The 23,175-nt window shown below is 36.8% G+C and overlaps 1 protein-coding gene across 1 annotated transcript in view; it reads left to right on the plus strand.

Annotated features, from left to right (window-relative positions):
- Positions 1 to 22,940, plus strand: part of LOC145690047 (uncharacterized) — a 59,458-nt gene extending 36,518 nt beyond the window's left edge. Inside the window, exon 8 of the mRNA XM_081764549.1 lies at positions 19,025 to 22,940. Within this exon, the coding sequence (XP_081620675.1) occupies positions 19,025 to 19,152 (128 nt within the window). The 3' untranslated portion in view covers positions 19,153 to 22,940. The remainder of the gene's footprint in view (positions 1 to 19,024) is intronic.
- The last annotated feature ends 235 nt before the right edge of the window (positions 22,941 to 23,175 follow it).

Genomic DNA, 23,175 nt, shown 5'->3' on the forward strand with positions numbered 1-23,175 from the left:
CGTTTAACGGAATGCAGTAAAAAGTTCAAAATGTGCTCAGGCGCCTATACAAAATGGCCGCCTCAAACAAACCTGTGCGGCTGAAAAAATAAATGATTACCCGTTTTCAACTCCCTGAATGTGGTACCATCTTAGGTTAAAAAAAAAATAAAAATAAAAAAATAAAAAAATTTTGTCAGCAGCCTTTGACCTGGAAATTGGTCGATTTCATTTGGATTGACCCACTTGTAGAATAGTATAGCGGTTCCTGTCACCACGGCATGGTGCGCCTTCAAGTTGTGGATCGAGGAGCAGCCTCTAGATGTAGAGGTTAGATGCAAAAATACTGAATAAGCAGTCGCGGACAGACGGCAAGGAGTGGTCCTCCAGCTTGGGGGGTTAGGGTAATGCCAACAACCTCATACTTTAAAAAAAGGCACTTGTTCAAAAACAGTCACAGAAGCCTTGGGCCAGACTGATAACTTGGCACGATCTCAGCAAAAGAAAATGGACATGAGATTTGGAACATGGAATATCAGAAGTCTTTATAGGGCAGGCGCGTTAAAATTAGTAACGAACGAGTTAGGGAAATACAGGATGGACCTAGTAGGAGTTCAAGAAGTTAAGTGGGAAGGAAATGGAACGGTGAATTCCGGAAATTTTACGTTCTTTTACGGGGAAGGAAATCAAAATCACCAATTAGGAACAGTTTTTGGTTCACAAACGAATAATACCAACAATTAAACGGGTTGAATTTGTTAATGATAGACTTTCTTTGATCACTCTTAAGGGTCGGTGGTGTGATATTATTGTTTTAAATGTACATGCCCCAACAGAAGATAAGGATGACGATATAAAAGACAGTTTTTACGAAGAAGTGGAACGGATATTTGATCAATTCCCGCGATATCATATGAAAATTATATTAGGGGATTTCAATGCGAAGGTAGTACGAGAGGATATTTCCAGACCGATTATAGGGAACGAAAGTCTACATAAGGAAAATAATGACAACGGTGTTAGACTCGTGAACTTCGCAACATCCAAAAACCTTATCGTGAAGAGTACAAAATTTCCACATCGCGACGTTCATAAATATACTTGGACCTCACCAGACGGAAAAATACATAATCAAATTGATCACGTTTTAGCAGATAGAAGAAGACAATCTAGCATAATTGATGTTCGGTCGTTTAGAGGAGCTGGTTGTGACACTGATGACTACCTGGTAGCAGCGATAATAAGAGAGAGATTATCGTTGAATAAAGGAAATATTCAATGTCTGAAAACGGAGAGACTTAATTTAAAGAAATTAGAAGAGAGCCAGGTAAGAGAGGAATACCAAATTGAAGTTTCGAATAGATTCTCGGTTTTAGAAGATTCGGAGTGCACTAGTGTTGAGGATACTTGGATTGAAATTAGAGATAGCATTAAAATTTCAGCAAAAGAAAAATTAGGACACGCTGAAATACGGGGGAACAAACCATGGTTCGACCAGGAATTAAATAAATTAGAAAAGAGAAAACAGGCAAAATTACGTTAGCTACAAAATCCGAATGAAGTAACTACACAAAGTTTCGTATACATCAGGCCGGAAACTTTAAAAACTTTTAGAACAAAGAAACGCGATTTTTTGAAAGCTAAAAAAGAAACTTTAAGATAATAGAAAAAAAATTCGGGACATGTATAAGGGGATCAGCGAATTTAAGAAAGGCTATCAACCTCGTGCCTATATATTAAAGAAAGCTGACGGAACAGTTATCACTGACACAAATAGCATCTTAAATAGATGGAAAGATTTCTTTGACGAATTGCTTAACACGCAGCCAAAAACTAATGTGCATGGAGAAAGGGAAACATACACCGCAGAACCATATATCCCAGAACCTAACCGAATAGAAGTAGAAATCGCTATAAAGAAATTAAAGAAACACAAATCTCCGGGTGTAGACAAAATTCCAGCTGAGTTAATTTTAGCTGGAAGCGATAAATTGTGGAACAATGTACACAAACTCCTTACCTGAAACAAGGAAGAATTGCCAGAAGAGTGAAAAGAGTCAATCATTTTTCCAATTCACAAGAAAGGCGACAAAACTGACTGTAATAATTATTGAGGCATTTCCCTTCTGTCAACGTCGTATAAAATCCTTTCAAACATTCTATTATCAAGATTGACCCCATACGCAGATGAAATTATTGGAGATTATCAATGCGGATTTAGACGAAATCGATGAACTATCGACCAAGTATTTACCATTCGCCAAATTCTCGAAAAGAAGTGGGAATACAATACCCCGGTACATCAACTATTTATTGATTTTAGAAAGGCTTACGACTCGGTTAGGAGAGAAGCATTGTACAACATTCTTAACAGAATTTGGAATACCGAATAAGCTTATTAGATTAGTTCAGATATGTTTAAATGAATCCCAAAGTAAAGTCCGGGTAGGAAAATTTTTGTCGAGTTTTCACGTCGAGAATGGCCTGAAACAGAGAGATGCGTTGTCGCCATTATTATTCAACTTTGTTCTGAAATACACTATAAAGAAAATCAGAGATAGCAACCAGGGCCTAGAGTTGAACGGTATTCACCAGGTTATGGCATGTGCTGATGATGTAAATTTAATAGGGGATGATAGGAGAACAATAGAAAGAAATTCAGAGGTCTTATTAAACGCTTGCAAGGACATGGGTTTAGAAGTAAATGCAGAGAAAACTAAATACATGGAATTTCGTCGGGATCGTAATACGGGAAATTATGGATGCGTTAAAATATCGAATAATACTTTTGATAAAGTGGATACTTTGAAATATCTGGGATCAGTATTAACAGACGAAAATCATATTCACGAAGAAATTAAATGTCGACTAAAAGCAGGGAATTCGTCTTATTCAGTTAAAAATATCTTGTTGCGAATTCTGTCGAGGAATTTGAAGCTTAACCCTAGGAACACTAAGGTATTTTTGGGTTACATGGAACATCTCTTAGGCCCACCGCTTAAAGATCATTATTTCTCACGGAAAATAATTTATCTTGTCTGATATGATCTTGGGATGTCTAGATATCATATATTTTTATTCTCTGTTATTACTAGATTTCTAAGTACAGTGTTACCAACTATATGTTTGTAATTGTTTAAATTACCATTTTTTAAATTTATATCAGTAACTATGAGCTATTTATTTGATTTGTTTTGTAGAAAAACTATCAAACAGGTCATTAGCAACTTAGTACAGTGTAGTATGAGCACAAAGGCGGCTTCTAAAAGCATTTTGGTGGTGGTACAGTAAAATGGGATAGAATGGGAACGAGTGACTTATACTTCAGTATTCCAATGAATTCACGATTAATCTTGTGTAATTCCATCTCGGTTATCCTTGGAATGGCGAAATTCTTTCAGATTTAGTTTCTACGAAAAGATAGACAGTGTGAGGGACGTTCATTAGACACTATAGGGGATGTCACCAGAGAAGCAGTGTAGCCAACCCAACAAAAAGTTCACCCGGTCGGAAAAGTGTAATACGCTTTTCTAGGCCAGCCACCCTGAATGAGGTTTTCCTCATTCACACCAGGCAAATACCGGAGTGGTTCCTGACCTATAGGTCCCAGGCCACTTCCTTCCCTTTCCCCGATAGTGTGCTCGCCGAGGGACGTCATCCCTCAAAACGTGACGGGCTAAATGGCCATAGATGCCGAAAGCCCAGAAATCTAAATCCCAACAAAAAGTTACGATTTTTCTAGTAGTACAGCGTCAGGTTTTTGCACCTATGGAATGAACATGTAAAACGTAAGCAAACAAGCTACGCCTTGTCTGTCAGTTTTGTAAACTAACACCGCTCCAGTATCATGAATATTGCAAGGAATTCACTGGAAAAAAAACGTACCACTGCTTCCATTTGTTCCATTTTCATCTATATATATAAAAGAGAACGTACAAATCCTTTGTGAACTCATCACGCTAATACGGCTGAACCGATTTCTTTCATTTTTGGGGGGTTGTTAGGATTTGGACCCTAGATGGTTTTTATCATATCACTTTAATTTTTAATTACCAGTGTCTTGAGATAATGGACCATTCAAGTCTCCATAGTTCATCATAGGTAAAAATAAACGTATGTATATGCAACCCGCATGACCACGTGACTCGGCGGGTTAACATAAATGACAGGCGCTTGCAATTTGAAAGCGAAAAAGTAAAAATTATCTAAGTAACAAAGTTTATTGCGTTCCGGGGTGACCGCAGCGAAGCGGGGTGAACGCTGCTAGTTATTAAATAAAATGTTGAAATCACTGTCTTTTGCATCAAAATCTGACAGTTATTTCCACCTTGCTATTTTCGAGCTTACTAACTTCTAGGTCAGATTCATTTAAAAGTTCTTTAAGTTGTTTCTCAATTGAACTTTGGCGAAGAGCACGATTTGCCATTGTTCCAATGCTGCTGCAGATTGTCACATACAGTCACACTCATACTGATAATCTCCTATGAAATATGCATCTTCAGTCAGTGTTACAGGCTGCTGCTTGTAGATTCTAATTAAAAATACTTGATAACACCAGAGGTGCAACGGTACACTTCCTTTCCGTCACTATTGAAACTATATACATATATATATACACTATGTAATCAGAAGTATCGGGACACCCCCAAAAGCATACGTTTTTCATATCAGATGAATTTTGCTGACACCTACTGCCAGGTACTCATTATCAGCGACCTCAGTAGTCATAAGACATCGTGAGAAAGCAGAATGGGGCGCTCCGCGGAACTCACGGACTTCGAACGTGGTCAGATGATTGGGTGTCACTTGTGTCAGAAGTTTGTACGCGAGATTTCCATACTCCTAAACATCCCTAGGTCCACTGTGTGTGATGTGATAGTGAAGTGGAAACGCGAAGGGACACGTACAGCACAAAAGCGTACAGGCCGACCTCGTCTGTTCACTGACAGAGACCGCCGACAATTGAAGAGGGTCGTAAAGTGTAATAGGCAGACATCTACCCAGACCATCACACAGGAATTCCAAACTGCATCAGGATCCACTCCAAGTACTATGACAGTTAGGCGTGAGGTGAGAAAACTTGGATTCCATGGTCGAGCGGCTGCTCATAAACCACACATCATGCAGGTAAATGCCAAACGATGCTTCGCTTGGTGTAAGAAGCGTAAACATTGGACGATTGAACAGTGGAAAACCGTTGTCTGAGTGAAGAATCACGGTACACAATGTGGCGATCCGATGGCAGAGTGTGGGTATGGCGAATGCCCGGTGAACGTCATGTGTCAGCGTGTGTAGTGCCAACAGTAAAATTCGGAAGTGATGGTGTAATGGTATAGTCGTGTTTTTCTTGCAGGAGGCTTGCACCCCTGTTGTTTTGCATGGCACTCTCACAGCGCAGGCCTACATTGATGTTTTAAGCACCTTCTTCCTTTCCACTATTGAAGAGCAATTCGGGGATGGCGATTGCATCTTTCAACTCGATCGAGCACCTGTTCATACTGTACGGCCTGTGGTGGAGTGGTTACACGACCATAACATCCCTGTAATGGACTGGCCTGCATAGAGTCCTGACTTGAATCCTATAGAACACCTTTGGGAAGTTTTGGAACGCCGACTTCGTGCCAGGCCTCACCGACATACATGGATACCTCTCCTCAGTTCAGCATTCCATGAAGAATGGTCTGCCATTCCCCAAGAAACCTTCCAGCACCTGATTGAAAGTATGCCTGCGAGAGTGGAAGCAGTCATGAAGGCTAAGGGTGGGCCAACACCATATTGAACTCCAGCAGTACCGATGGAGGGCGCCATGAGCTTGTAAGTCATTTTCAGCCAGGTGTCCGGATACTTTTGATCACATAGTGTATATACGTACGTGTATATATATACAGGGTGGGCCATTTTAATTAATCCACGGAAATATCTGAAAAATGATAAAACATAGAAGAAATTTTTGAAGTACACGTTATATATTGCTAAGGGGGAAAACCAATTCCGCCCCCCCCTAAATGGGGGTAACGGGGGGTAACTTTGAAATGTCAAATGGGAACATGGGTCGAGTAATACCTCGTTCGAAAGGTCTTGGAAAACTAAGTAACGCTGTACCAAAAGATGTTCCATATTGTGCACCAGTTTCAAAATGGCCGCCATAATATGGTTCGGAAACTCCAGTACCCGTAGTATGAAAACCATGGAAGGTAAATGAATGGAACAAAATTGAAATACGTAAATATCATAGGGCATATCGAATGATGTAATCCCTGTGATCCCAGTGGCCTCCCTGAAGGGGTCTTGTGGGCTAACTTCAAAATTTCAATGTCCCACCGGACAACGGTTCGGGCGTACGCTTGACCTACCCAATGCTGTTTGGAAGGCAGACTTCATGCATAGAGAATTGGTGCACTAAGTTAACGCGGATGGCCACAGTTACATTTTGATTAACTATTAGCATTCATGTCATATTGTGAGCTTGAGGGACGAAACGGTGTGTACGTATATCCCCGAAATGCTTTCTGAATAACCAGCACGCATTGCATAAAAGTTTCTCTTTTTTTAGTCACTACAGCGTCATCCTTACAAACAAATGTTTCAACCACACCATACCTATTTGTAAGGTTAGCCTTAATTTACGAATTAAAGTAGAGTTCTCGTTTGAACTTTCACCTTACTTTCCACCCCACTCACATACAGAGCGCAGGGAAAGATTATTTTGCAGGACTTGGATCTCTCTCTATACATTATGGCAATTTTACTCTAATATTTTTATCTCTGTTGTATTATTCTCGAGCCTTGGAATGCCTCCGTGGTTTTCCTATTTAATTTTCGTTATTTTCATTTATGTCTAACCGTATTTATACTATGGGCACTAGACGTTTTCTTAGACACAGTCACCATGTCTTTGCGATCATTTTGAAAACGGTGTCTCATGTCGAAAATTTTCTTACAGAAGCTGTTTGATATTAATTTGTCTATGTAACGTGATGTTACTCGCTTCAAATTGCTATTTGAAATTTTCAAGTTGGCCCCGGATACCTTTCAGTTGGCCCTTGGAGTCACCCCGACAACACCTCTCGATGTGCCTTACGTCAGTTAGCTACTCCAGTTTTTCTTTTGTTGATTTATCTCCAATCGCTTTCATACTACGGGTACTAAACCTTTTCTCTGACACGGATACTATGTTTCGGCGGCCTTTTGAGAACACTGCCATTTCACATCAATCGTTTTCTCCTGCAATATGTTAGATTTTGCAAGATTTATCGAACGAGGTACCAGTCGACTCATGTTACTATTTGAAATTTTGAAGTTAGTCCCCAAGACCCCTTTAGGGAGGCCACTGGGATCACAGGGACCACACCGTTCGATATGCCCTATGATATTTACGTATTTCAATTTTGTTCCATTCATTTACCTTCCATGGTTTTCACACTACGGGTACTGGAGTTTCCGAACCATATTATGGTGGCCATTTTGAAACCGGTGCACAATATGGAACATCTTTTGGTACAGCGTTATTTAGTTTTCCAAGACCTTTCGAACGAGGTATTACTCGACCCATGTTCCCATTTGACATTTCAAAGTTACCCCCCGTTACCCTCATTTAGGGGGTGGCGGGGAGGGGTACTTTTGGCGGAATTGGGTTTCCCCCTTAGCAATATATAACGTGTACTTGAAACATTTCTTCTATGTTTTATCATTTTTCAGATATTTCCGTGGATTAATTAAAATGGCCCACCCTGTATATATATATATATATATATATATATATATATATATATATATATATATATATATATATATATATATATATATATATATATATATATATATATATATATATATATATATATTGAACGAAAGTCACGGACGGAATAACAAGAAAGCTTGACTTCTCTTGTCAGATGGGCGATCTACCAGTGGCGCGACCAGTTTTCTGTTATTCCATTATTTATTTCATACGCCAGTGTACTACATGTAATAAGGTTGTTTTATTGCTTTGCCTTTTAATCTTCAACTAACCATCTATTTGCTATCGAGGTAATTTATTGCAGTGAATATATTGGTTTAAAATACTTTAACGTGCAGAAGATACAATCAAGTTTCGAGTTTTCACAAGTTCAACCATGAGATTTCTGTATTATTATTATTATTATTATTATTATTATTATTATTATTATTATTATTATTATTATTATTATTATTGAAGACCGCCGTAGCTCAGTGCTAGAGCGTACATCTCTGATGCGTGGGGTCTCTGGTTCGATCCCAGCTTGCGCCAAGTGGATTTTGTGGTGGACAGACATGTGCTCAGGTTTTCCCGATGGTCTCTCGTTTCCTCACACTTTGTTCATTCAACCTTTCATCGTACTATGTTCATCACCATCGTCTCCTTTACCTACACGACATAACAGTGGGTCGTAAAACTGAAAGATTTCATGTCATTTCTCTTCTTTTATTATTATTATTATTATTATTATTATTATTATTATTATTATTATTATTATTATTATTTTCATTATTCTGTATCTGCTGTTTCCAAAGTGGATATACACTTGTAATGATGTATTTTCATCTCGCTGAAATATTCTGTAGAAGGATTGCTAGGGCCACTGGAATACTTAACAGGTTATTCTGTATCGATAAGACCTCAACTGACAAAGAGAATCCGGACATCGGAAACCTCGATCATAAGCCGAAATCCGCATGCAAAACCGTTTCAGTCGATTATTTAGAACGAATTACTAATCAGAGGCGATTAAAATTCCTCAAGATTATCAATGAATTTATGTATTGAGAAAAAAAAAAAAAAAGCGTGTTACTCCTACTTTTTCCCAAATTGAGCAGATTCGTGATTTGTAACGTATAACTTTCTTAAAATATTGTATTTGCTCAGGATACTAGTCTTCCTTGATGGAATTATCAGCTAAGTAGTTTATACTTCTCAGCTTTTACTATTTGAAACTGTAGACAGTACGAGTATTACGTAGAAAACTTTGAAAAATTTGCTGAGAAACTTATTTTAAGAAATTGAGACATGTTTGTAACATAGTGACGCTAAGAAAACATTAGCTTACTTTCATACACCTTATGCATTCAGGTATAATATATTAAAATATCGCAAATAGTTTGAAGACAATGTGAGCAAAGTGTGTGTGTGTGTGTGTGGAAGAAAGAGAGATTGAAAAAATGGGAAAAGTTTAATTTTTGGAAAAATATATACAAATTGTCCACGATTGTCTTGTAAAATTTTCAGCTTTTTTTGCTGCCTAAAGAAACATAGTCAGAAACTCTTGATTGACACCCAGTATTCCAGTTCACAAGAACAAAGTGATCTATTGAAGTCTGACAACAGTGTATCCTTTCTTCTCTCTAGCCAATCTCACGTCTTTGCTCAGTTGTTTGCAGAATTGAGCGTGTCGCACCGCGTAATATCTTTGTGTAGTCACAGTAACAATGCAGGTGCCTTGAGATTGTGTTAACCACCCAGATAATTTTTGTTACGTCTGCATTGAATACACAGTGAAGACTAAGAGGGAAAAATTAACACGTCTGGTAAAGGATGCTCACGAACTATACTTCGACAGTAAGTTTGTTGAAGATTGGCAGTGGTCACTTACTACAATATGTATTCTGTGCTTTCTCGTCTCCGGTCACGGTTGAAAAACAAATGTCCAACTAACATCCGATTTAGTTTTCCGATGATATGGCGCCAGCCAGCTGACCACGTAAGTGACTACTAATTCTGTGCTGTAAACATTCAAGGTATGAAAGGGAAAGATAGGCAAAAAATTAAATATCGTGACAATATTTTGTCTGAAACAAGATCTATGAAACAGTGATAACTTTCTGGTTCCCTTATCTCTAGCAACATGGTTTCTGGGAAAGGGCAATACAAACATAACTTCTTCGTAATTTGAGGGTACAACATCAGATTTTGAATTTATGGAGGGAATACTCCATATTTTGTAACCAAAATGATTTAAATGACCTTATGTGAGACATGCGTCTAAGTCACAGGCCGAGATTCTTTAATCCAAACTTAAAGAATGGAATTTGCTTGATAGATGTATCATTGTCTATTCATACAGGAAGCAACAACATACGCCATTCATTCAACAGCAGGATACATTGAAATGAAAATGAAATTTTTGAGTTTCACGTCCCACGGTTATGCCGGTTAGGCTAAAGGAGACGGTTGTGATATGCTGTTAATGATCTGTTTGCAGCTCTTGGTATGACACATTCTTGGCACAGAAGTGGGACCTTCTTATCGACTCCTCAATGAGTAATTTTAAGGCTATTTTAATACACTTAGAAAAGGTTCAGTACAACATTCATAAATGACACATTGTTGCAGATTTCGAAGTTATAGGCATACTTGTAGGACTACAAAGTGGATACACGAAACATTGCTGCTTTGTATGCGAATGGGACTTCCTGAGGCAGTCATTATCAAAGGAAAGAATGGACACGACGCAGTACAATGGGAATGGGAGGCTCCCCCGGGGCTATTCCGAAGATACAGATCTGCCCCCACTCCATAAAAGCGTGGCCTTATGAAATCTTTTGTAGCTGTGATGGACAAGAGTGAATCTGATTCTCAGTATTTAACACGTAAATTTCGTTATCTCAGTACCAACAAAGCGAAGGCTGGTGTGTTCGTTGGTCCCCAAATAAGAGATCTTATGCGGGATCAGGACTTTGATGCGTCTCTTAGTCCTCTGGAATTGCAATGTTGACTATCATTCAAGAGCTTGTGCTCCAGTTTCTTAGACAACACGAAGACTGCGAAATACAGAACAGTCATTGACAACTTGATGAATAGTTAAGAAAAGCATGGATGCAATATGTCGCTGAAAATTCATTTCTTATACAGTCATCTTGATTTCTTTCCACCAAATATCAGCGATGCAAGTGATGAGCATAGTGAGCAATTTCACCAAACAATAGCAGCTGTGGAGAGACGTTACCAAAGAGTATGGGAATCAAACATGTTTGTGGACTGTTGCTGGGGGATTGCTTGGGGACATTAAGAACACCGACAAGAGGAAGATTTAACGTGAAACAGGGAACTAGGTATGCACATTGTTTCGTATGCAGTGTTTTTCCTCACTGTACAATGCTATATCACAATGTGTATAATCGTAGTTTACCTATGTTCTTTTATTACCATTCATTCTACAACTTTAGTTAGTCAACTTTTTTCACCTTGTTTTCCAGCAATCTATGTAATTTTTTTTATATATATATTACTAGCTGAACTTGAGTTCTCTACACAGCGAATCATTCACACATGAACATGAATCTCCTTATCATTCCTCACAACATCTGTACATGTCCCTTTACAAACACAAGTGAAGGACGTCTTGATAAAAATCGGCAAGGGGTAGTATAAAAGGGATATTTTTTTAATTTTTTTTTTCAATATATCGCACCATTTGAAAGATTCGAGCCTACTTCCGTTGGAGGTTCTAATTAATGTATGATCAGTGTTTTCTTTCTTGCATCATGCAGTGTGTAGTAAGCAAATACATTATATACACAATTAATTATTATGTCAGTGATATGTGGTGTTCATCGGGCAAACCACTCTAAAGAATAAAGATTCATCTTAGACTGGAATAGTGGTTATCCTTCGTTTTGCATTCTAATCTGGCCGTGAAACAAACGCCTGATAGATATACAACCCCCGTGTGCAAATAGGTGGTGTTGGGATGTATAACTCATAGGATACGATGCTATTTTTTAAAAAAATTAAATGCTTCCAGTGTACCCCTAAAAAATGTAATAAAGAAATAACGGCCACGTTTTTTAAATATTCAATTAGAACTGGACAATCTACACAAAATTTGGAATCGACCAGCGAAAACGACACGTTTGTAGCACTTGTGGTTTTCGAGATCTCATTGTCGAAAGGATTGGACACAAACATATAAACTTTTCTTTGGAAACAAACATATAAACCCAGCATTTTAATATATAGATAGCTGAGTGAATTGGGGAAGGGGAGTAGTACTGCACTTACGTTTGCGTAGCGCAACTGTAAGTTTAGTAAACTTGTCTCAATTTCTCCAAAAAGTAAATGTTTAACATTTTAATATTTTCTTCTTCCACACACACGTTCCCACCTTGTATTTGAGCTATTTCAGTGATACTTTAATATATTATACCTGAATGCAAAAGATGTATGTTCCTGAGCTAGTTTGTACAGCATCATTCTAAGTGCTGCAAACTTTTCTCAATATCTCTATGAAATCAGTTTGTCACCATTTCTTTTCAATGTTTCCTTCGTCTACAAATTGAACGTAATGGAACCCAAATATTTCTCGCTCGAATGTGTGTTCCATAAGCTTTCGAGAGTATAATTTGTTATAGTGGGATAATTTGGGAGAGGTCCACAAAGGCTTCCAACGTGAAGTTCTGCGATTTCTGTGAAATTTTGGCAAGGGTCTATTATAACTGGCATATTTCTAAATCTGAAGATGCAAGACATAAACTAAGGTCAGATTCGTTTTCAGCAGCTCAAAAACACCTTCTTTCATGGATTTTTTTAAAAGTTTAATTTTGTTGAGCAGTGTTATTCGTTGTTGCAACAATAAATTATTCGAATTTTAACAATACTAGGTAAGAACTTTATAAACTTTAATATCCAGTTCCAGTTACCTCCTTATGGGAGATTTTTAAAGAAAGTTCCGGCTTTAGAGCCCTGTAGATTGCTTCACTAAATATGTTTTAAATGTTTGCTGAAAAGTAGATTTGTATAAAATGGCGCGTTCCATCATGGACGAATTTGCCTGGTCTAACATAAATAGATTTGTTTTAACACTATCTGAAAAAATACTTGGGAGTTAAAGGCACAGGACATATAAGAAAAGATGTAATAAAGTGTAAAGATTGTAAAAAAGTATAGTATGTCAAAAAGTAAAATAATGTTCTAAATCACAATTGCAAAACTGAAAGAGTATATTACTCCAGATGTGAAGAAGCCCGGCGCCATCTTGAAACCCCTCAAACGTTAATATCGGATAAGAATTTATATTTGTTGAGCAACAATGAAAGTAATCAACAATTATTACCTTAGTTACAGTGAAATTCGTTTGTGTAAGTATTTTAGAATTATATTATGGAGGGAAACGAGAAATCCAAAGTATGCGGAATATGTAGAGAAGTAGTGCTGAGGAAGCCAACCAAGCTAGAACGTCGATTCGGTATTCTCACGGAATGCAACCATTGTTTTTGCATTACATGCATTAGGCGATGGCGGAAAGACCCTCCACGAAGAACAGGGAAATATTGCCCACACTGCCATGTAAAATCAACATTAATCATTCCGAGCAGACATTGGGTTGAAACACCTGAAGATAAAGTACAGCTACTGGAAGCATACAAAGCAGGAATGAAGAAAAAGCCATGTAAACATTTCAGAATTAAGAAAACATGCCCATTCAAAAATACATGCTTTTATCGCCATGCGCTTCGAGATGGAACTGAAGTTGACTTGGGTCCACCACACTGGATATTCCTAATGCAGATGTGGGAAAATGAAGCCGCACAAATGGCTGACATGGGTCCGTTCCAGCCACCAATAGGACTAGGTTTTAATCCAGTTGTTCCACCAATGGGGATGGTGCCACTAGTAGGAATGGGTGGTATACCATTTGGTGCCCCACAGCCGTAACTAAGTTTGTCAGTGGCATCGTGTCTGTTTATACAAGACTGATTACTACTCTCGTAACATTTGCCGAGGATTCTGTACCTTCTGTGCTACAAATTTGTCAGACTTTTCTCTCTAATTTTGTTGAAGTGAATTATTCCATAGAGTAATTCCAAATTTTCGACTTGTGTGAAAATGTAATTTTACAGTTTAAAATAATTATGCTTGAAACTATTTTTGATATAATTAGAAAATGTGATTTTTCCATTAAACAATGTGTGGTTTTAATTTTTTAATATTTTTTACTTTTATTATTATTACGGAGATGTTTCAACTTAATTTGAAATTGTTCTTAATTTGTGAAATGCATGAAATTTTTGAAATTATTACGAGGCTTGTTAGGAAAGTAAAGATACAAACGAAAAAGAGATACACAAGAAATGTATTGAAAAAAAAAAAAAGTTACATTGGATACACTTGTACAGGGGCTATTTCTCCACATACGTGCCACCATTGTCCAAACATTTGTTCGAACGTGGAACAAATTTTTGTATTTCAAAATAGTAAAAAATTCGGCACCTGCAGCTGGCACTACGTTGTGACTTCTTACCTTACCTCATCATCTTTGTCATCAAAGTGTTTTCCATCAAGATGTTTCTTTAAGTACAGTTATAGATGGTAGTCGCTGAGTGCGAGGTCGGGGCTGTATGGCTGATGATCATCTGCATTCCTTGTTCGTGCAAAACCCTGATTACAGTGCACACTTCACGCCCGGTGGGATTCGATATTGTCGCTGCCATTTCTAATGCGTGCTTCTCGCACAAGACTCAGCGCACCACTGACAAATCATCCCTAATCATCCTCGTGTGCATTGTTAGTGCCAATGTTGCCAACTTAGGTACACATTTTGCCACTAACGTACAAAGTGTTTGTATCTTCGCTTTCCAGACAAGCATCATAGTAATAGTGTGTTTAATGTAGAAATGGTAAATGTTTCGGCAGTTGGTAGCGTCGATCAGTCGGAGATAAAAAATAAATAAATAATATAATTTTTTTTTAAAAAAATGAAGTTTCCGTAGATGTACATAGAAGATTGGTTTCGCATCAAAGTTAACAGAGTTGTTTGGAAAGTGCACATATAAACATGAAATAGAGAAGTACTTTCCTACGCCAACGAAAGAGATAAAACTAAAACAGTGTATCAACTGGAATAATACTGAAATAAAATATTACCAAAATAAATTACATTCGTTTGTTTTAAATGAACGACAGCAATACAGTAATTTGCTGTTCTAGATGTTATTTCTGGCTTGCATTGGCGAGTGGTCTGAGACGTTACACTACTTTTAGCAATATCTATCAATCATGGGTTCGAATCCCACGTAGGTAGCATTGATGTTCTGTATTGTTCCTTCACCATGCATTTCTTATAGCTTCATTTTACCTAAAGGGAAGATCTTAAACTCAATAAATAAATAAATAAATAAATAAATAAAGTAAATATTGTCTGAAAATCCTTTTTGTCAGCTTTACCCATTTTTCATGGCCTCATTGCTTTAAATGAGCTTACTCCAGGTCAGTCGGGCCGTTTTTCTTTTATTTTAGATCCAGATTACTCACTCACACTATCACTTTTCTAGATTTCCGTCGAGACTACTTATCCTTCTCACGTAATCAGGGTGGCGACGAACTAGGAAATATCAGGAATTTCTCGAGCTTCAGGGAGTTTCGATTTGTCAAAAATGAAATTTCAGACACATTTAAAACTGAAAATTTTAAGACAATTTCAGATGTGGTTGAGTGCTTGTTTTGTATTTGGCAACTTCAAACATAAGAATTTATTTATTTATTTATTTATTTTTTCAATCAACACTGTGCAACAAACTTATGTTCTGTGACTGTGCGTATTATCTTCAGATTTTCGCTTGTGCAGCTTGTGCAGCTGAATATAACGTGGGTGAATCATCCACAAAAAGCGCGTGAATTATCGATACAATAATAAATTCATTTTTGTCGCACTTATAATTCCAATCTTTTTCTCTTTTATGTTCCCATTTGCAACTCCACCTTGTTTTTACGGTGTCTGATGAACGCAATATATTGTTAGTAGGTGAAACTGATAACACAATTATTATTTTAAAAATAATCGTTGCTTTTTTTCAGTGATTTGTATTTCTAGTTTAAGTTATTTAAAATTGCAAAGCTAATATGAACCAGTTGGTAGAGACCTGCACGGGCCGACACTGATTTCTCTTCGCCGATTAATTGCAGTAATTATTGACTTTCGTTAAACGATAATTAGAATAAAGGCAAACGTTGCAGAAGTGTGCCCGTACAAAATGTTACAAAATGAAACTTTTCAAATGTATCGGGTCCGGGCCGGGCTTGGGTCAAGAATTTTAAACTTATCGGGCCGGCCGGGCTCGGGCCGAAAATCTCCCAAACTTCGGGCTGGGTCGGGCCTAGGCTCATTCGGGCTGGATTGGGCTCGGGCCGAAACATTCGGCCCCTGCAGGTCTCTACCAGTTGGTCACACATATATCAGTCGATAGATCTCGCGTAGTTTTTGAGAAGAAAAAAACATCTTTTGTGGAACTAGCAAGTGTCATTGCTTTCAATAATAATTCATCATCATCAGATTTTCTGCCATTATTGACAGGTCACTTGCTGCAGCTGAGAAGCTCCCATGCTCCACGGTTTTCCGCTAACCTCTTCGTCTTCACGTATGATTTTTCTCTTTGATATCGTCCATTAATTGTTGTCTCCTTCGCCCCCTCCCTCTCTTTCCTGCCACCATACCGTCTAGCACGTCCCTTATGATACAATGTCATAGCCTTGTCCCTTAGCCAATGTCCCAACCAGTTTCTCTTCTTCTTCTCAATAATATCGAAAAGTGTTCTCTCCCCAACCATTTCTAACACCCTCTTATTCATTTTCCACGCAACCCCGCAAATTCTTCTCCACACTCTCGTTTCGAAAGCTTCCAGTCGTTTTTCATCATTTTTTGCGTAATGCCCATGTTTCTGCCCCATACAGTACAATACTCCACACGGAGCATTTTTTTGAGTCTTTTTCTCAACTTCTTCCTCCTAAAGGCTTCTTTTGCCATTTCTATCCATGCTTTTTTATTTTATTTTGTTGGAAGAACTTATTTATTTATTTATATACTGTATATGTAGAAAAATACATTATTAGCTACCAGATTACTGTTTTTTTTTTTTCTAACGGTGTTACCATACTATTTGAAAAGAAATACAAATTAATTTAAACATGCTGAAACTTTGAATTTCAAAACCAATGGTTGTATTCTCTTTACTTAAATGTCAATAAATTTAGGAGCAAAAGTTAGACTTCGTATCTGATTACCGTTCATTCAATTTAAAAAATGAACTCAGTTTGTGTCCCGGTGGAAGTTTATGTAGATTGGGTTCTGCGCTCTAGATTCGCGTCTCACATAGCCTGGGGGACGGTGGCTCAGTGGTAGAGCACTTACCTCTGGTGTTTGGGGTCCCTGGTTCGATCCCCGACCAAGTAAGCTTGTGGTGGATAATATCGTGTCCGTGGGGTTTACCTCAGACTTACTCTCGTTTTCTCCCACATTCTCATCCCATCAGTTCTTCGTCTCCCTTAGCGTAAAGGGCGTAATCGTGGGACGTTAAACTGAAAGATTTCTTTTCATTTTACAACTTACAACCTAACAACCACTCTACGTGTAAGAAGAATACTTAGTTTTCACGAGATCATACCTGTGCAAAACATCTGGGGAAATGGTATATTGACCGTCTGTAGAATCGCTTCACCTGAAAGAGAATAGACAAACAATAATAAAAATAAACTTGTAAATGTTTTATTACATCCATATTTATTGATCCTTACCTGTCGTTTCATAATAAATGTTACTTTTAACTCTTCTCTTTAATACGTTGATCATACAGCTGTCTAATCAATTTTTTTTCCAGATCATTTTATAGAATATAAATTGCTAAATTAATTATTGTATAAATTTTACCTGTTTATCTGAACCATACATAGTGGTCTTGAGAGACCCCATTACTTTTCTATCACATACCTGTTCTCCTCTACTGTTTTCTATATCCTTTGGATTTTGATGGCGACTCGAGAGTATTTTATATTATTTGCTTCTGTTTTATTGTTTGGGATAAATATTAGTTTATTCGTTGCGCAAATACAGAGAATGACTTCAAAATAAAACACGCCTTCCATGGTAAAACGAGTTGGAGCAGCACAAATGTTTCAAAGTTGCGTGTGTTTTAATGTTGAATATTCATACACTGTAAACTACGCACGCATCACACACACTTTGACTTTCAGTTGGCACCATTGACAACCAAGGGGGGAGGGCAAACGGAGCTTGTGCCCCGGGGGCCGGATTGGGAAGGGGGAACGCAAAACTGGGCAAATATTTATTTTCACTATAAGGAAAGGAAAGGAGTTTTAGCAAATTAAAGATCATAAAAAAATACATCAGAAACTTAACAGGACAACAACGACTCACCAACCTTAGGATCATATCCGTAGAGCATAAGTTAGCTTCAAAGCTATCTGTTGAGGACATTATAAAAACCTTTCAAGCCAAGAGAGCCCGCAAAGTTAAATTTTAGTTCCAGCTTTTTGTGTTTTCATTTAACTTACATCCATTTAAGAGATTTGCAAAATGTACAAGTATAATCTTCGAGACAAGAGTTTGACTGTCATAATTAAATTTTCTATTCTAAAGCAACAGACTGTTGATTCATTCTACGCATATGCACATCCCGATATAATTCCAAAAACATTGTGATTTGTGCAGTTATTATGGTAAGACTATAAGAATATGTTAAGCAAGCTACTCTCAGATTATTTGGCAGTCGAATACTAATTAGTTTGGTGTTTTATCTTGTACTAAAAATTAGATTATGTACTGCAATTTTGAAATCGCAAGCTTTACCATTTGAAGAAAAAACGGAATAGGAGAGTTACTGTGTGATGCCTATGTCAGGTGTAATCTTAAAGCATTTTGGTTTGCTTAGTCAGAGGGGAGGCGCTAAGGCAGGTTTTTGCCCCGAGTGACAACTAGCCTAGTTGCGTCTCTTGTCGGCCCCCATTCTACCAAATTTTCTAAGTATATGTTGCAGAGATGTAAAACATAAAGTACTCTCTACAGTAAGTGAAACAATGAAAAATGCACGGTTATCATCTGATTGCTGATTCAATTTGTGTTTCACCAGAGTTTATAGTGAAATTTAAGAAACGAGTGTTTATAAAAATTAGTTCTAATGATAGGGATGATGAAATACAGGCTTCAATCTATTCGTAATTATAAATTCTTTACACTCACGTTAATTTGTTATCTCTGCAGTATTTTGTGTTAATTGTCTTTTTCTTTATTGTTTTCAGAGAGGATAGAACATTTGTATGAGTATTGGGAAAACAATAGCGTGGCACAAGAAAAGGCTCGCAGGAAACGAATCAAGAGAATGATGTGGGATGAAAAAGAAATGAAGTTGATTCCACTTAAAAATTAATGGACTCTTGCGTGAGAATTAAATTCTTATCTTCACAAATTATTGTGAAAAGTTTTGGAACAGTATTGTGCTACTGTTGTAAAATATTTATTTTAAAGAGAAAGAAGTCATGAAGTGTTGTTGTTATTTTTTTTAATGAAAGAAGAAAAATAAAAACGAAGAAAAGCTACTGAAATTTTGGAAGAAAAGCAGAAATCTGTGTTCCAATATTTAAGTATTAGCTAACAAACTCTTTCCTAGATGCTGCCATAGTTACATGGGAACAAGTAAAAAATTTCAGACGTACGAAAAGACGCGAGACAATGTATGATGTCAGTGGTCGCCAAACTTATGAAGTTTCTGAACTACCAACCAAAAGAAGTACCAACTTTTTTATTTAAAAAAAAAAATCTTACATTTGTTTATTTCCTATAAACTTAAATTATGCGGGGACCGAAAATGCCCCTGGGAACGTAGTAGATCGCGATCGACTGTTTGGAGATCACTGTATTATTGTAACAGTTCTAGTAGATCGCGATTGACTGTTTGGAGATCACTGTATTATTGTAACAGTTCTTCATAAGATGAAAGTATTGCGAGGACATTGGATCAGCTCTGTCCTGGATAGTAATAAAAATGTTTGGAAGATTGATATTGGTAACTATTTCCCTTTGTTACGTCACAACAGTCGTGCAGATTGATGCGATGTTTTTATAGTCCTACGTTTCAATTTATATATATATAAACTAAAATACTGTATAAAACAGTAGGGTGTGATGTATGTATTTTCGCGCTAAGCTGATTTCTTTAACGTTTAAAGATATTCATTAATGTCATGTAGACGCTATTAGTACGCTAATGTAATCAGTTATTAAGTAAAGTTAAAGAATTGAATTATAAATTGGAATAAAGTAATATACTAAATTTCCCTATACGCTTGTCAAATTGTAATGTAAGTTACTGACTTTACCATGATGGGAATAAAAAGTAATACAGAGTATCGGTAATGATCCGCTTGAAAAGTGGAAGAGGGATGGAAACCAATTTAAGCTTGAGTAATTAAGTTGCGTTTATTCAGTCAATTGCTAAATGGAGAGCAATGTCTGAGGACTTAAAATTACAGTCAAGGAAAATTCTTGTTGAAGTTGTTGCTGTTTGCCGTTGCTGCTGAAACGGCAATGCTGCTTATCATTGAGAGTCGCAAAATGCCAAGTCATAATACCCTTAAGGTAGTGTCACTTAGTAGCCAAAACCAAACAGAATGTTGTGACATTAATGTCACAGACCTGTAGTGCTATTAGAAAGGTTTTCTCGGCATTTCTGTATACGAAGCAGATCTCTTTTGTGTTCATTTTTGTTCTCTTGACTCAGAGAGAGAATTTTCTTGGAAAAAACTACTTAGAACTTCCTGTCCTGTTTATCATGGGTCATATATATACCACGTAGCGCCGAGCCGACTGACACATTTCAATGTTGAATATTGCGCAGGCGTGATATCTTGAAGTTAGTTATGGGTGGAAGAATGGAAGAGAATAGGATGCCATTTTCTAGGAATATAACAGTTATCATGGACATCGTTGAAGCGTTGAACAATGTATTTTCTGTGTTCGTACTTAATTACGAAACAAAGTCAGTCATTAAAGTGCGGCGATTGTTCAGACATTCCATTGTTACTTGATATTACGCTGAAGGTTCATTGTAACTGTTGCAGTGTCCTTATGAAATTGCATACTATCTACTCTCCATCCCTCAGCCGTAACCCATTCCAAGCCTATCGCGGTTGCGCAATATTCATCTTTGAATGTATCAGTCGGCTCCATGACACTCTGTTATCTTGTAGTTTCTCATCTGATGTCTGCCTCAAGCGTAGACAATGTATATTTTTTTCTGGTAAGTTTCTACCATTTTGTTCTCCAAACAATAATACTTTAACTTTTTTTTTTATAATTGAAAAGCTATTGAAACGTGCGCCAATTTCTTCATTTGAATGTTCGGATAGTTAGTAGACTACTTGCTGGGCTTAAACTCTATTCAACTGACAAATAGAGCGAAAGAAGAGAAAGGGATTGAAAAATAGAATAACAACTAATTTCTTTTAACTTTGATTCTTCCAGTTTCCCTTGAAATAGGGTAAATCTACCGTTATCACTTAGTGAAATAATAGGATGCATATCAAATATTAATAAGTAAAGTTCATCTCTGAAACGATTGTATGTGTTTTAGAGATTTTATATTATTCTTTTCTTGTGCTGGACGAAGAGGGGACTTCAGTTAGTGAGAAATTAAGTTCTTAAAAGTTGTAGTGTGGCGTTTGAAAAATTAATGGACCTTCGGTTTTGTTCGTTAATACGGTTTTGCACGACTGTTATGATATCAGTGACAGATGGAGAAATTACTGTCATTTTTGAAACTTTTGACTACTATCTTTTATGAATAGGGAAAACATCCATAATTGTATAATTTCCTAATTACAGTTCTTTTTATCTTAAAAATATTTTTAAAATGCATTTTTTAAAAAGCATCTTTCATATCTGAAATTTTTTACTCTACCCTCCCCTTAAACCTATTACCTCTGGCAGTGTGGTAAATAAAATTGTGTTAGTTGAAAGTGCTGGATTTTTAAAAGTAATAAAAAGTAAGAATATAGAATTTTAAAAATATTTTCAAATTTATGAAATGAGATGGCTGAAAATATCAGCTTGTTTTCCCTTATGTGCACGGCGTACTTCTTCTTTTTTTTTTTTTTTTTTTATTAAAAGATCAATCAGAAGTGATTTTTTTTTTTTTTTTTTAACATTTCTTTAAAGTTTATGTTGTAGATATAATGAACATAATGTACGTGATCACTTTACTCATGAAACTCAATGTTATCGAATCGAAACCATTCACTAGGTGGGATAGATTCTTTTTTTTTTTTTTTTTTTTTTCAGCTCCAGAGGTAGCAGAGAAAGAACAATGTTCTGAGGCTTATATTCCAAATATATTAGGACACCATTCTTGTGTCTTAAAAACTTGTACAAAGATCCCAGGTATAATAGCAGTTTTTGAACTTTGACATAAAGGAACCAATAATTACAGGAATGCTATTTCGTTTCATGTGAAATTTCAGGTTTTGGTTTCATGTTTCTGTAATTTTATTGTTTCTTTCTTCCCCACCCCCCACCCATATAGTTAACCATGCACATTGTATATAAGCAGACGCTATCCCCGTTGACTTTATTTCTATTTGCTGTTTCATTAATGTATGAACGTACTATATATTTTGATATAAAAGTTTCCGATTGGTTGGGCCAAGAATCGCATATTGTTAACATTTTTTAAACAGAAACCGCATAATAGAACGCTTTCCAACAGGTTCGTTGTATTAGTGAAAGATTTTGCAGTTCCTTGTAAGTAGTAATGCCGGGATGCTACTTAATAATATGGCCATGGCTGCATCCTTCTCCTATTCCTGCTGTTTCCTATATGTATGCTACAAATGCAAATTGACGAACACAAAATAAATAAATATGTAGGCGGGAGGATGACAGATTCCTTCAGTTTCCTCTATTTCCTAATCGATTAGATGCTCGTCACTACTTTTTGACGTGTATTTTCGGAATCTATGCCATATTGTGAGTAGTTCGGCTGTGACATTGAGTTTCATGAGTGAGCGTTCATGAAAATTATTTGTGAAAGTCACTTCGCCACATGGAGTGTTCTCACTCAGTGACAATGTAAATAGTGTTTGGGACTATTAACTTTTGATTTCTATTGACTTTATTGTTTTGTAAGTCATGTACATTTTGAATAAAAGCTATATAAAAATATTTGATTCTATTTTTTATTCTCTTTATCCTATCAACCATTATTTTGGCTTCATATAGTCATACCAAAAAATTACATCAATGAATATAGGGTGGAAAAGTCACAGAATTGTTAATATGCTATATTTGAAAGTCTTTTAAGCTAGCAGGTTCCGGACGGACATCTAATTAGGTTCACAATTTACAATACATTTCTCTTTGTATAAGTTTCATTGAATTTATTGGTGTTTCAGCTATG

Source organism: Thermobia domestica, chromosome 7 (genome assembly GCF_964235325.1).
Source record: "Thermobia domestica chromosome 7, izTheDome1.hap1.1, whole genome shotgun sequence".
Taxonomy (NCBI): Eukaryota; Metazoa; Arthropoda; class Insecta; order Zygentoma; family Lepismatidae; genus Thermobia; species Thermobia domestica.